This window comes from Aspergillus nidulans, chromosome V (genome assembly GCF_000011425.1).
Source record: "Aspergillus nidulans FGSC A4 chromosome V".
NCBI classification, from domain to species: domain Eukaryota; kingdom Fungi; phylum Ascomycota; class Eurotiomycetes; order Eurotiales; family Aspergillaceae; genus Aspergillus; species Aspergillus nidulans.
This window is the reverse complement of record NC_066261.1, coordinates 1,883,291-1,897,275: the sequence shown is the minus strand read 5'-3', so window position 1 is coordinate 1,897,275 and position 13,985 is coordinate 1,883,291. Positions and strand designations below refer to the sequence as shown.

General features: G+C 50.7%; 4 protein-coding genes across 4 annotated transcripts, besides 1 other annotated feature; 2 read left to right on the top strand and 2 right to left on the bottom strand.

Annotated features, from left to right (window-relative positions):
- Positions 1 to 13,985: part of a sequence feature (contig 1.98 826..565485(-1)) that runs on past both edges of the window.
- Positions 232 to 4,069, bottom strand: ANIA_05631 (uncharacterized protein; the record flags this gene model as incomplete). The annotated part of the gene is made up of 5 exons (XM_658143.2): positions 232 to 687; positions 761 to 1,023; positions 1,261 to 1,920; positions 1,971 to 3,335; positions 3,386 to 4,069. The coding sequence occupies 5 exons, from the start codon at positions 4,067 to 4,069 to the stop codon at positions 405 to 407; spliced, it is 3,255 nt and encodes a 1,084-aa protein (XP_663235.1). The 3' UTR covers positions 232 to 404.
- On the top strand, positions 5,331 to 6,083 carry ANIA_05632 (putative SNF7 family protein (Cta1); the record flags this gene model as incomplete). The annotated part of the gene is made up of 2 exons (XM_658144.1): positions 5,331 to 5,396; positions 5,499 to 6,083. 2 exons carry the CDS (start codon positions 5,331 to 5,333, stop codon positions 6,081 to 6,083), a joined length of 651 nt encoding a protein of 216 aa, XP_663236.1.
- Positions 8,514 to 11,041, top strand: ANIA_05633 (uncharacterized protein). The gene is made up of 3 exons (XM_658145.2): positions 8,514 to 9,697; positions 9,749 to 10,020; positions 10,067 to 11,041. Exons 1-3 carry the CDS (start codon positions 9,053 to 9,055, stop codon positions 10,941 to 10,943), a joined length of 1,794 nt encoding a protein of 597 aa, XP_663237.1. The 5' UTR covers positions 8,514 to 9,052; the 3' UTR covers positions 10,944 to 11,041.
- Positions 11,451 to 13,421, bottom strand: ANIA_05634 (isocitrate lyase acuD). The gene is made up of 3 exons (XM_658146.2): positions 13,070 to 13,421; positions 12,851 to 13,006; positions 11,451 to 12,788 (listed from the first exon to the last, which is right to left on the bottom strand). The coding sequence occupies exons 1-3, from the start codon at positions 13,271 to 13,273 to the stop codon at positions 11,532 to 11,534; spliced, it is 1,617 nt and encodes a 538-aa protein (XP_663238.1). The 5' UTR covers positions 13,274 to 13,421; the 3' UTR covers positions 11,451 to 11,531.

Here is a 13,985-nt window from a genome sequence, read left to right as displayed (position 1 = left end):
AGCATTCTTTGTCTAATCAACTATCGTACAGTACTGCAGATAAAGGCTACCATAGCTTCAGCAGTGATATCCCCATCGTAAGACAAATGCAAAATGCACGCAAAGACAACAACCAGAAAAAAAAAGGGAGAAACAAAATCACAGTATAACGCCACTAGATTGTGTAGTTTTCATCATTCAGCATCAGATCAATGTTGAAGGGAGTAGTGCCGCTCAAGGCTGTGTTAACCTAACCTATCCAACAGGCCGTATTCGTATTCGCTGTGCTCCTTGTCATCGCGTTGGGATATACAATGCCATGCAGTCAAATAGTGTACATCATCATAATCATCATCATGAGTTTTAGTTCGTCGAGAATGAGTTTGAGTCAAAACACCTAGAGGTAGAGTTCCAGGCGAGGCAGATCACTGAGGTTTCTTGCCTGGGACAAGAATCTCCACAAGCCCCTCATCCTCCCCTTCGCTGCTATCATTTTGATCATCCCCAAATGGAGATTGACCCAATCGAGAGCTCCGGAAGCTCTTGTACTGCCCGGGCCCAAGTTCTGGATACCCTAGTGACTCATTGAGGATGGCATCTTCCTCTTCATCTGAGTCCATCATGTGAGAGTCCATTGATGGGCCCACCATTTCGCCCATATCGTCATCGTCGTCATCAACCTCAAGCGGAACTCGCTCCTTGCGCCGTCTCGAACCACCGAAATCGTCCCCCTCATCAGAAGAGCCGGTGGAGAATGAGTCTGAAGGGCTAAATCCTTTACTCAGGGAACGTTGGTGACGAGGCATTAGCGGCGGGGAATTCCGATGAAGGACCTGCATTTGATTCTTGGCCACCAAAGGTATCAGACGGCCACTGAAACTCGGTTGAGCGCTGCTTCTCGTCTTCGGTTTCACCACCCTCGGCATTTTCGGCTGCCTGTTTCTGAGCCGCAAGTCGTGCAGCGAGTTGTCGCCGCGCCCGGGATGGGCCAAGGCTAAGGGGAGCTGGGGGCGGAGGGAGGATAGGTATCGGTTGGCTCGATGCCTGTGGGATTGTAGGTTAGCGATGTCAGGACGATATCTTGGTCGTACGCTTGCTATGCTATCGGCTGGAAGATGCGATTCTTAGGCCAGACAGACAACAAGAAACTCTGCAACCCACCCAAGTCTTGAAACAGACTGCGTACATGAGGCGGATGTGTTGAGCACACACGACAGCGGTAATCGTAAAGGATATTCAAGCATCACGCATCTCAGCATCGACAGAGGGACCGTGACCTACATTCTCGGTGCCGCTTTCCGCGGTTCCTTCGGCTAAGTGCCGGTCATCCAGATCCTCCATGTCTTCATCCTCATCGTCACTGGAGCTTGCAAATCCACTGAGCAACGAGTTGCCACCAGCACCAAATGCCCCACCCGATACACTTCCTTGATTCACCATGTCAAATCCTTGGAAGTTTTGGTTGCCAGCCATGCCATTCAAGCCAGCATCAGCCAGGGCTGAAGATTGACCAGCCCCAAGCATACCCTGCCGATGCCCGATGGAAATATCAGGTCGAACTCCACCAAGAATAGCATTGTCACGCTCTCTCGTCTCAGAAAGTGTCTGCTCAACATATTCGATCCACTCTGGGTTGAGCACGTTGTCCATTACAGTCGTGGAAAGCAGCTCTGGAGGATGGCGCTCGCTGAATTTGACAACTTCCTCCGCAATTAGTGTCAGATGGCCCATATATCCGAGACGGATTCTCTTGCTCCGTTGAGTCTCATCGCTCCGCTTTTGGCCTTCAATAATTGCCTGCGTTATTCTGCCCGTTTCGAAGACATCGATGGCTAGAATACGGTTGTATCCACGATCCATAGGTCCGTTGAATACCTGCTGGATGACATCATAGACGACGTTATGAAGGAAGTTGTTCCAGGGGAAGCGGAAAAAGAAGTCCTGAAGGAAATAGTTAGCATTGGTAGATGCGATAATGTTTGAACACTCACCAGTATGGTGGGAACAACTTTGTTTTCTGCGAACATGATTTTCAGATAGTCGCCGACTACAGGCTGTCCATTTGTGTCTATTTGAACGTCGGGGTGCAAGGATTGTTGAGAATCACCTTGGGTCTCCTCTGCGGGCAATTTCTCAGATATGTCGCCTACAGCCTCTGAAGGCTTAACCTGGTGGGGGGCGTCAGCTGTAGCAACAGCCGCTGCTTGGTTTTGCTCCTTGGCAGCAAACAGAGGGGCAGGTACAGCGTCGGGATTCGAGGACATTGGGGCTGATGCTGAGACCGGTCCTGTTTCAGTCTCCGTAGACTCCGTGGGTTTTTGGTTCTCATCATTGACCGGTGTTGTTTCCAGCGACATCTTATTGATTTGAGAGGCAAGGTCATCGGTGGGCGATAACCCGTTATCAGATGACGTCTTACTCTCAGCAGTGGTTTTCTCTTTGGCCTCAGTCTCAGGCTGGTCCCCTGTAGTGGGCGGGGTTTGCTCAGCTGACGATGGTTCTAAGTTAGAGTCCCCTTCCTTGCTGCTTGGCTCTTTTTCTTTGTCGACAAGAACAGTGGATGAGCTAACATCTTCAAAACATTCCTCACCAGCATTCGTTGCGTCTAAGTCCCTTGAATCATCCGGAGACCCAAAGCCCGCGACGGAACCATTGACAAAATCCACGGTCGAGTCATTACCGCCAAACGTGGAAGTACCCTCGTGGTGTTGATCGAATGCACCTTCTTTTAAAATCCTCTCGCGCTCTGCATCTCTCTGCTTAACATAAGCGTCACTCCCTGGCTCGTTCAACAGCCCCATGTTGCTGCAATGAAGCAACTCAGCCATCAATTCGCACGTTTTGAACCTGTCAAAACCAAGCGGCTCAATTTTGGCGCCCCAGGCTGAGCTCAGCCGACCACGTTCCACGCTCTTCATCTTCCCTCCATCAACAACCGTATGCTTTGAGCTGCTAATCAACGCCACAAAGTCGGGTATATGTTTGGCGAAAACACGAAGTAGTGTGCCGAGATAGATAGGATCGTACATGGTAGGAATAGAATCAGGTCCATTCAGGTGCTCCGGGTCATAATCAGAGTTGTTCTTCCGGATAACTTCAATTACAATTCCAACACCGACTGTCAAAGTGTTGCCGCCTTGTAACATCGCGTTGACAAGAGTTTCCACGCATGGCAGAGAAACCAATTGACGAGTCAGACTGTTTGGGCCGATACAAGATTGGTCGTTCTGCGTTGCATTCGCCGATATGGTTATGATGGCTTTAAGAAAATCTCCCGCGGAGGTCTGAACGGAAGCCGGCCACTCAGACGACAGGAAGGAGAGCAATCTCGGTATCAGATCCTGCGATTTGAGCCACTGGATGATTGTTAGACATATCAAGCTAGAACTGGACCACAGATGCTTACATCAACGATGCCCTGGCCGCCCTCAGCTCTCTCCAAGCTGATCAGCTTCAACAGAAGATCCATGACCATGGGGTTATCAACATGCTGAAGAATTGCCGGAATAATGTCATCCATCGACTTCAGCAGCTCCAGCATCTCTCCCGTCTTCTTATCCAATAATGTTTCGTTCACCTTTGTGAAATAGCTCGCCTGGATAGAGTCAAGGGGTGCTGGGCGCCGGATAAAACTCCAGAAACCGCGTAAGTGCTCAGGGTTGGCCATAATAGAGTCTAGAATAGACCAAACTTCGGATGAGAGAATCTCGCACGCAACATAGGCCCGCTTGAGACGCTCTTTTTCCGCTCGCTCAAGGTCCTCAGGATCCAATATATCCTTGAGAGGATCAGTCTCCTTCTCTCCGGCCGCGGAGTCATCATCCTTCGCCCGAGAACCCTCCTTTTGATTAGCCGTGTCCGCATCACCGTCATCTTCATCATCGTTCACCAGGCTAGGGGCGATCACGTAGTCCATAAGCTTCTTCAAGACATCATCTTCGCGTAGATACTCTATGAGTTTCGTGTTCAGTTGCTTGAGTTCTTGGATCAGTTCGGATTCGTCTAGCAGCTCTTCAAGGCTGACAACGGGTTTGTCCAGAAGGGAGTCGATGGCGGAGACGCTCGCATACCCCCCGAAGCGCCAAAACATGTTGGATTAAATTACCGGAAGAAACGATTCATGTAAAAAAAGTAGGGTATCACAAGCTTTTTTCAACACCGTACTCCTTGCCCAAGCTTCAATGACGACGAGCGGTCTGGATAGAGGGTGGAGAGGTGGGGAAGGGATGAGGATCGATCTATGGGTCCTCGTGTGATGCACAGGATACACGTGTAGAAGGCGCTCTCATATATCACGCTAACGGTTGAGGCTGATTTCGTCACGGGAGAGACAGTCGTTCGGAAATAAAGGGAGATAATTAATGGTCGGCGGAATATGCCCTGTCGGAGCGACCAAGCGCTGTAATCCAGAAAGCCAGTCAGCAATGGTCTAGGAGTTTCAAAGCGACATATCACGAGACTGTCGCGGCATTCTCCCAGAGCCAACGATGTTAAGAGTAGAGTTCCGACTGAGCGAAGGAGTAGGGGTAGGCGGCTGGGAGGGACAAAAAGGGCTTGAAGAAAACACCACACACAAGCGGCACGTACCGTCGACGACCCGGGGAAAAGAAGGAGTCGGCGGTTCACTAGAGATGCCAAACGCTTTGGGAGCCCTTGTGCGCTGCACGAGACCTCACAGTCACTTTAAAAGAGAGGGCGGTCATCCAACGGCACAGGACAGGAAGTAAGGCTGGCAGGCTGACGTGCGGCGGACAAATCGAGTCACGTCGTAGGTGAGGTGCGCTGAAAGCGGGCGTCTGGATCGGCCGGCAACTGTGATCCTGGACGGCGGGCGGAGATACCCAACAAGCCCAATCGCACGTAGCGGGGAAAGGTCTCAAATAAAACAGCGAAAAGGACAGGGGAGAGGGGAGAGGAGAGCAGTTGAATAAACCGAGGGGGAGACAGCGACCGATCGTTTCAAGTGCGTCCGGAGAACAGTGGGAGGTGTGGGTAACTGGACGGCACTTGGTATTATTAATATACATCAATAGATAACGAATAATTACACTGATAGCCAAGGAATTCTTCGATGTCTATATAGAAGCAAGCACTTTAAAAATAATTGAAGACTTTTGCTCACTGCTGTATCTTCTGAAACGCTGGTATAGGATTGAGAGGTGTATTCGTGCTCAACGATGACCCCACGGCGCCTAAAGGCTCAGGCAGCAAGTAAATCCGATTCGGGTTAGCCCCGTGCCGCTATCGCTGGGATAGCCACTCTGCCCGCCTTTGAGGTCCAGGTACCTACCCTAGGCTGATAACCTGTGTCTACGCTGCCAAAGCTACTTCATCAACCCTCTGTCGCCAGAATGAATCGATTATTTGGCACGAAGAATGCAGCACCCAAGCCGACGCTGGAGGGCGCCATTTCTAATGTATGTTAGTACTCGTTTTGCACAAAGATCACGCCGCCCCCACATTATCTTCCTTCATCTGCCTCTCCCCGCTTTCTCATCTTTGGCTAATAATGCTTCCAGGTCGATAACCGCATCGCCAGTATAGATGTCAAACTCGCCTCCCTGAACACGGAGCTTTCCTCATATCAGTCCAAAATCTCCAAAATGCGCGATGGCCCAGGCAAAAACGCGCTCAAACAGAAGGCACTGAAGGTTCTCCAACGCCGAAAGCAGTACGAAGCGCAGCGGGAGCAGCTCTCCCAGCAGTCCTGGAATATGGAACAAGCAGGGATGATGCAGGACAATCTGAAGAACGTCATGACGACAGTCGACGCGATGAAGACAACTACAAAGACTCTGAAGAAACAGTATGGGAATATCGACATTGACAAGATCGAGCGGATGCAGGATGAGATGGCAGACCTGATGGAGATTGGAAATGAGATTAACGAGAGTATCTCCCGAGCGTATGACGTACCTGAGGATGTGGATGAGGCAGAGCTTGACGCGGAGCTGGAGGCTTTGGGCGAAGATAGCCTGTTCGAGAGCTCGATGGGTGAAAGCGCCGTCCCTAGCTTCATGCAGGATGAGGTGGCACCGCCACAATTCATCGATGAACCTCCAGAGCAAACAAAGGTCAAGGAACCTGCTACCGGGTTGGGCTGATGCTGGAGCTATCTTTCTTCTGTCTATATTGCAGGAGCTTCGGAGTTTGGGTTCTTATCAGCTTAGGTTATGGCAGCTCATATGCTTTCAAAACTAATATTCTACTACATCCTCTATAGTAGTGCCGTCTTTCGAATTAGCGTATTATGCAATTGTTATGCTAACAGTATTCTTTGGCTCTCTGCCCAAGATGGACCTCGGGCCCCCTCAAGCTCTCGACCGCCAAACATGTCCTTATGATGCATCTGCTCCCCAAATACTCTAGGTCTTCTTGATTAACCTCCCTCTGAACAAACGCTCCCAATAAAACATAGAAACGTCTCAAAAGATATTGATCCGGCATATCGAAGCTAAAATCTACATAAGCTGAAGAGCTGTGGACTCACGATTACATTGCTCGTCCCTGAGACAAGCGAACCCTAGCCTTCTCTCCAGAAGATCCTGACTACAAAGAGATCTATTATTGGGGTCGTTTGAACCCAGGTATGAGCAATTCAACCTCCCAAAGAGGAAGTAGGCTCTAGTCCCTGGGTGCGGCAGAGGCGTTGACGTCCTCATGGGCTTTCGAGACTATGCCTAACAATTGAATATGGCAGCAGTGCGATTGATAATTATAAGGGAAAGAAGCAGGGTTGAGCAGGAGTACCTTGTAAGAGATGCGAGTGTCGATAGGGAACGGCTACCTGGATGCAAGGAGACTTCTTTACGGCTTACTGGGTGGAGGACCAGGCATAGAAGACCAATCTGACTTCATATACCATTACATGGTATGTCGGCATCTCCATCTGCCCATAGCGTCAGGCTTCTGTGTGATGCAAGGGCTAATTGCCATCGGTTCTTCTGCGCACTGTAATGCTCTCTGCGTCCTGTTTGGGTTCTACAATAAACACGCTATCGGTTTCATCGTTGCAGGAGAATCTCTCTGTCTCGAGTTTTTCAGGCACAAGGACCCCTTGCAGCCGGGCTGCCTTTGTCTCGCCCCGGAGGCATACGTGGACCACCTCAGTCACCTTGGGGAGGATATCGAATACGACCCGAGGGAGCGCTGTAAGAGCAATTTGCTCCGTGAGCGCAGCGAGTTAGGTCTAAAACGAGTCAGAATTGGCAGCCAACGAAGAGATACGATTATGGAGCGAACCAAGAGGGAAAATATACTTGATTGCATGTCTATTTGCTGGTGCCGGTTGAATGGATTAAATTATGACCATAGCAAATACTGAGACGAGGATAAGAATGGTATATGGATACCCAATGCTCAATCCTGGCAAAAGCGTACTTTTATTCCTGTCGCCCAGAGCTCACGGGCATGACCTTTTAGTTCTCTGGCCGTCGAAATGCTCTCCCGGGTAGGTAATTTTCTCTTTTAACTTCGCTCCGCTAACACATCCTCTATATTCTTTATAAATGTATCCTTTCGTTCTCGACAAGGGCTCCTCGAAATCAACCTGAGCAAGTCCAATTAAAGCGTAATGACCACATCTGCATCTCTGTTATTGAGCGCGCCAGAGTAGGGGTCACCTCAACTATGCTCTGCTCCACGTTCCTAACCTGTTTTCGAATATGAAACGCCACAATGAGTACTATCCCAATCGTCCTGATACGGTAAAGGAATATAAGACAAACCTATCGGGGGCCTTCTTGGAAAACGAAGCTTCCCGCACGGGCAACAGAAATCTGACGTTGCAAGGCTCAAGACTTATTCCGGGTCTGGGAAAACAGCTACTCTCATACTTCTTCAAGATGGGTGCAAAGGGTTTTGATGAAACTGCAGACAAGACTCGACAGTATAAGCATTGCTTTTTTCTAGGCATCCCCAGTTTTACGTGCACCATAGCTAACGTTCACACGCATTTAGACAACGAATACGACAACGGGACATGAGATGTGATTATGTTCGGCCCACGCAACCCCAGAAACAAGAAAGAATGTTGGGGTAATCAACAACATACGGGTCCTTGACTACGTTCACGAAGAGCGATCCGGCCTTGGATTGTGCAGCGTCGAACTGTACTACACAACATATGCCGAGATTGGATCAGAGCTATCCCTCCTGTTCTCTATCAAAAAAACCTATATCCCGAAGATACCGTGGACTACGAACGCAAATATGCGTAGAAAGATGATGTGACTCTCCTGGTTATACAGGATGCCAAGGACTTGTAAATGAGTCCCGCGTGACGCACGTCTCACGTTCAAAGGGAGATTTATCCCGGCATCGCTTGCTGTGCTCACTGGCCCTTCTGATACGAATGGACGCATCACATCAAGACAAAAGTTCGACCCCGTCGTCTATGGCATGGCCATAGACGGGTATGGATTTTATCATCGAGAAGGGCACCCGGGTGGTTCATCCCATACTCCAACTCGTCTCTGGCCATCATTAGTCTCAGTGGAAGACGAACGAATTCTGAAGCGTCGACACTAAGAGACTTAATATACACTCAGCCGCGACCGTCAAAAATTCTTGGAGTCGCCACCAAAGTTGCCTACTGGTCATGTCGCTTGCCCACCGGGATAAAGTATGCCGTTGAATATTAATGGTGGGATTTGCCCAGATGTCGGGCATGCGCCTGTCACTCAAGTGGCAGGGCTGAACCGAAAACAGTCAGTTGGCGTGCCAAGCAGACTATTTGTAGCTTAATCCGGACCATCTCTTGGCGTTGTTTTACGTATCTCTTACTTAGGCTTAGGTAGCTAACTGATTCTTCATCGCTGAGGACCCGGGCATTTTCTGATTCCTTTTGTCGCTTCTGTTAGAATAGTCCCCGCGTAAACTGCTATCGGCCGTTCGGGCAATGTCGGGACTTTGAAGTGCAACTCATCCATCGCCCACCACTTTTAGACGGCCCGGTTTATTATTGTTGACGGAAGCTTGACATAACAGTTGTCTTCTCAGCGATTTTTCTTGGGCATCTCCTACTAGCTCCCTCCTTCCCTCCGTCGTAACAAAGCCGTCGTGACAACTCACCATGAACTGCCCCTCGCGAACCGACGACACCCTGGGGCATCCAGGCTGGAACCAGAACCCGCCGCCTCTGAACGCCGACGCAACAACCCGGGAGGACTTCAATGGAATGGCCAATTCCAAGGTCCGCAGAGGACATATATCCGGCCTGGGCGAAGGAGGCGGCATCTCAGTGCTAGAAAGCCCGGTCCCAGTCCCCAATAGTAGGGACGAGTCGGCCCTCAAGGCGGGCGCAGCCGGCGGGGCGGTCTCTGCATACTCCAGGCACCAGCCTGAGAGAAACAGTGATTCGCCTCGCCGTTCTTTTCCAGCCTTTCCGCATATCTCTTCCATTCCAGCTCGCGTCTCCCAGAGCCTCCTCAAGTTCGCCCGTTTCGTCGGGCCAGGTTTTCTTGTTGCTGTCGCCTATATCGACCCAGGAAACTATGCCACCGATGTTGCAGCCGGTGCGGACTTTCGATACGCGCTCCTCTTTATCGTCCTCCTGTCGAACCTGTTCGCGATCTTCCTGCAGTCGCTATGTATAAAGCTTGGGACAGTGACAGGGTTGAACCTCGCGGAGAATTGCAGGGAGCATCTTCCCAAATGGTTGACGATCATCCTGTATATCTTCGCTGAGGCAGCTATTGTTGCAACGGATATAGCAGAGGTACGGGCACTATATTTCACTTTTGACCAAATTTACTAAATATCGGTTTAGGTCGTGGGCTCTGCAATCTCCCTCAACCTCCTCCTTAATATCCCACTTGTTGCGGGCTGCGCCATCACCCTGGCAGATGTTCTCTTTATCCTGATCTTCTACAGACCGAATGGCTCAATGTGGGGTCTGCGGCTGTTTGAGTTCTTTGTCATGGCCTTGGTGCTGGGAGTAGTCATATGCTTCTGCATCCAGCTATCTCTCATCAAAGAGCAGTCGATCGGAGACGTGTTCCGCGGCTACCTCCCGTCCCCGGCCGTAGTTCAATCTAATGGGTACACCATCATTCTCTCCATCGTAGGGACATACTGACCTTCATAGGTTATACCAAAGCTGCGGCATCCTCGGCGCAACTGTCATGCCCCACTCCATGTTCTTAGGCAGTGGTATTGTACAGGCCCGCCTCAAAGAATTCGACGTCATCTCCGGCTACGCCGACCCAACCGTCTGCATTGGCAGTACAAACGGTGAAGTCGAGTACCGCCCATCTCTCCGTGCAATTCGCGGCTGCATGAAATACTCAATCATTGAGCTCGCTCTGTCCCTATTCACCTTCGCACTCTTTGTGAATAGCTCCATCCTCATTGTTGCTGGTGCTTCCCTCTACAACACCCCCTCTGCAACAGACGACGCAGACCTCTTCGGTATCTACAACCTTTTATCGTCTTCCATCTCCAAAGCGGCGGGGACGGTCTTCGCACTGGCCCTTCTCCTTTCCGGTCTTTCTGCCGGCATTGTCTGCACCATGGCCGGACAAATGGTGTCCGAGGGGATGCTCAACTGGAGTATTCGCCCTTGGCTCCGTAGGCTCATCACCCGTTCTATCAGCATCATCCCCAGTATTGTGATTGCTGGGGCGGTGGGGAAGGAAGGCCTTAATAAGACGCTTACAGCTAGCCAGGTCGTGCTCAGCGTTATACTACCCTTTGTCAGCGCGCCGCTTGTTTATTTTACTTGCCGCAACCGGTACATGACTGTGCCCATGGAGCGGGTACATGATGCAGATGCAGATATAGATACAGACGAGCAGACCCAGCCTCAGAACGCCGCAGAAGGTGACGACAACGGTGGCAGTGCTACCGACGGCGTCAAAATGGGCAATGGACTTCTTGTTTCTGCTATAGCCGTCTTGGTCTGGGTCATTATCGCGGTCATGAATGTGGCCTTGCTTGTCCTTGTAGGGATGGGCAAGGCTTAACTAACAAACTAACCTTCTATTACCTATTTCTTTATATAAAAATCTCTGAAATTAGGTAGGTAGAATTAAGAAACCAATCAATCCCTGTTAGCTACCTTTTCACACATAGCGCATCCACGAATAAAAGCTTTTTTGCCTTTGAGCAATGATACGGTAATGCTCATCAAGTGATCAACTACTGAGTGCTGTTCCTGCTTTTTCTAACCAGGACGCCCAGGGAGAGGTGAAAATATGATCATGTCCTAGCGCCGTGGTCAGACACAGTGGACATACTATTGGACACGTGAAAGCGTGGCCAATGGTATTATGATGACGACTTGCCTACGTATAGACTCCCTTGATCGCTGTAATACAATACCGCCATGGACCCAATCTTCTCTCGAAATAGAGGCTCCTGAAGGGGTTAGAGAAGCGAGTTTCTTTAGTTAAGCTGATGGAGTAGGTCGCGCTGTAATTTACTATATTCAATTTAAAAAATGAAATAATATGGTATATATAAAAACTAAATTTTCCATTCAATGTACAAAAAATGATGATGCATTTACTTTAGCCAAACCCAAACCCATAATAAATGAACAAGCTAACAAATCATGACTTGAACTGATCCTCTGTCACACCCTTGCCCATCGCTGCCGTACTGCTCACACCACCAGTGATCATCTTAAGCATGTTATCAACATAGTTGGCACCAGACCACTTCTGGTGCGTGACGACATCAACTCCATTAGCCATCTCAGGCTCCTGCACGAGCTCACCGTACGCACGCATGCCCTGTTTCGCGTAGGCCTTGGCGAAGGTATCGGAGATGAGCGCGGTGGTGTGCAGACCGGCGAGAGTGATGAACTGCCAGGCGTAACCGAGGGCGCCGAGACGCTTGATGTAGGTCTCCTGCTCGTCACGGGGCATGGCCTTCTTCCAGTTGAAGGATGGGGAGAGGTTGTAAGCGAGCTTCTGCTCGGGCCAAACGGCGTGGACTCCGTCGGCAAACTCCTTGGCCTGCTTGTAGTCGGGGAGCTTGCTTTCCATCCAGATGAGGTCAGCGAAGGGGGCGTAGGCGACAGCGCGGTTGATGGCGCACTGGGTGCCGCCCTGGTAACGGTAGTAACCCTCACGAGTGCGAGGGGCTTCCCAGTCGAAGTAGATGTCTGTGCCGGCAATTTCCTTGGCAATAGCGCGGGCCTCGAGGTTGGACTTGCCCTTGGATTGGGTGAGGTACTTCTCAATAGCGGCCTTCTTGTTGGGGAGCGGGCTGTTGTTGATGGCATCAACGACAGCGTCGTTGAAGAGCTTCAGGCCGGCCTTAGCAAGCCACTCGTCTTCGATGGCCTGGAGCTCGGCGCCGTTCTTGCCGGCCTGTTCGGCCATGACCATTAGGTCATTGAGGGGCTGGATATCGGGGTTGGTGGAGCCGATGATGAAGGGGTGGTCACGGTGGTCAATGGTGGATGTGATGAGGGTAGCAGCCTCGGAGTCGGTACGGGCAATGGCAAGCAGGTCGGTGCCCATGATGTCAGCCTGGGCACGGATAGCCACCAGGCGGTTGATGTGTTCGCTGATGGGCACAAGCACCTTACCAGCCATGTGACCGCACTTCTTGGTACCGGGGGCCTGGTCCTCAATGTGGATACCAGCAGCACCACGCTCGACGAAGAGCTTGGTCAGCTTCATCACAGCAGTAAGACCACCATGGCCGGTATCAGCGTCGGCGATGATGGGACGAAGGTAGTCAACGTTGGCGACCTTGTGACGCTGGTCCTTGGGGGTAGTCATGCGCTCCTCGCGCTGTTTTCGGTCGTGGAAGAGCTGGGCCATCCACAGGTGGTTGACCTTGTTTGGCACGGTGTTCTACTGCCGTTAGCAGGGTGTCCAAGCTTATAGTAAGCTTATAGTATAAGTGGTATGCGTACCATAGGGTAGTCTGCAAGATCGGGAGAGGGCTCATCGGTGGACGAGGCAGTAGAAGAACTCTGCCAGCCGGAGACGTAGACGGTGTCGAGGTACTTGGCCATCTGGGTGACCATTGTCGGGTCAAGACAGCCATAGGTGAAACTAGCTTCCTTGTTCTGGGAGACGTTAGTACTGCAGACGTTGCCGGCACATAGCCAAGACAGAGTCGAAAGACCAACCTTGAAGTTACGCTCCAGGATTCCCCACAGCTTCTTCGCCTGGACGTTTGAGGGGTACTCGATCTTCAGGTTTCCACGCTTGGCCACAATCTGCTCAGCAGTAAAAGGGCGCTTGGTGTACCTCCATCGAGAGTCCTTCCACCAGTTCTTGACAGCAGCAACCTCGTCCCAGTATCTCTGGTCTTCTTCCTCAATGTAAGACATGATGGCAGTATTCAGCAATTCAAACTTTTTGAAACAAGATAGTATGAAGATAGTATACAGGGAGGACTGTCAATGCAGTAATAGAAGCACACGACAGTCAAACGAGGATCAGCCTCGAAGATAAAAGGTAAAAAAAGGAAGAATACAGGCGAGGAGAGGAATTATAGTTTCAAAAATCAAGAATCACAGGCCGAAACCCGGGGAAGGACTCGCAGTTATATGCCAATGCGTCAGAGGTCCATCAACCTCAGTATGACTCTTAGGTCGGTAAACGCTCGGCTCAGCGGGACAGGCAGGAATGCCTGAAGACAGGCCGGGAGACCTGCAACCGGCGAAAAGTCGCTGAGCATCCCCAGGTTCACAAGCCAGCTCCGGGTACGTGACTGGCTGCTGTAGCTTCGGTAGAGAGGATCCAGATCAGCTTGATCCTCGGTCTAAAGGATTGTTGCCTTAGGCAACTTGCCACGCATATCCACGCCGAGTCATCCCCGAGCCTTGAATTTTGGACTCGCCACTGCCCCAGACCCCAGGAATGTTGCTAGTATCCTGGGACCCATCAGCAAAGATTGTCGTCCACATTTTCGATGTTGGATGAATTGGGATGCCCAAGTTTCGAGAGGTCATAGCATTCAATGATGACCGGATGGTTGATGGAAGAATGAAGGCTGAGACCCAGCAATCAAGAATGACGTCAAAAACATGTGCTTTTAGA

Coding starts and splice junctions, on each gene's coding strand:
- ANIA_05634 (XM_658146.2), bottom strand. CDS start 13,273: ATGTCTTACATTGAGGAAGAAGACCAGAGATACTGGGACGAGGTTGCT. Junction 13,007..13,069: donor TCCTGGAGCGTAACTTCAAG/GTTGGTCTTTCG, acceptor AACGTCTCCCAG/AACAAGGAAGCTAGTTTCAC. Junction 12,789..12,850: donor ATCTTGCAGACTACCCTATG/GTACGCATACCA, acceptor TAACGGCAGTAG/AACACCGTGCCAAACAAGGT.
- ANIA_05633 (XM_658145.2), top strand. CDS start 9,053: ATGAACTGCCCCTCGCGAACCGACGACACCCTGGGGCATCCAGGCTGG. Junction 9,698..9,748: donor TTGCAACGGATATAGCAGAG/GTACGGGCACTA, acceptor ATATCGGTTTAG/GTCGTGGGCTCTGCAATCTC. Junction 10,021..10,066: donor GCCGTAGTTCAATCTAATGG/GTACACCATCAT, acceptor TGACCTTCATAG/GTTATACCAAAGCTGCGGCA.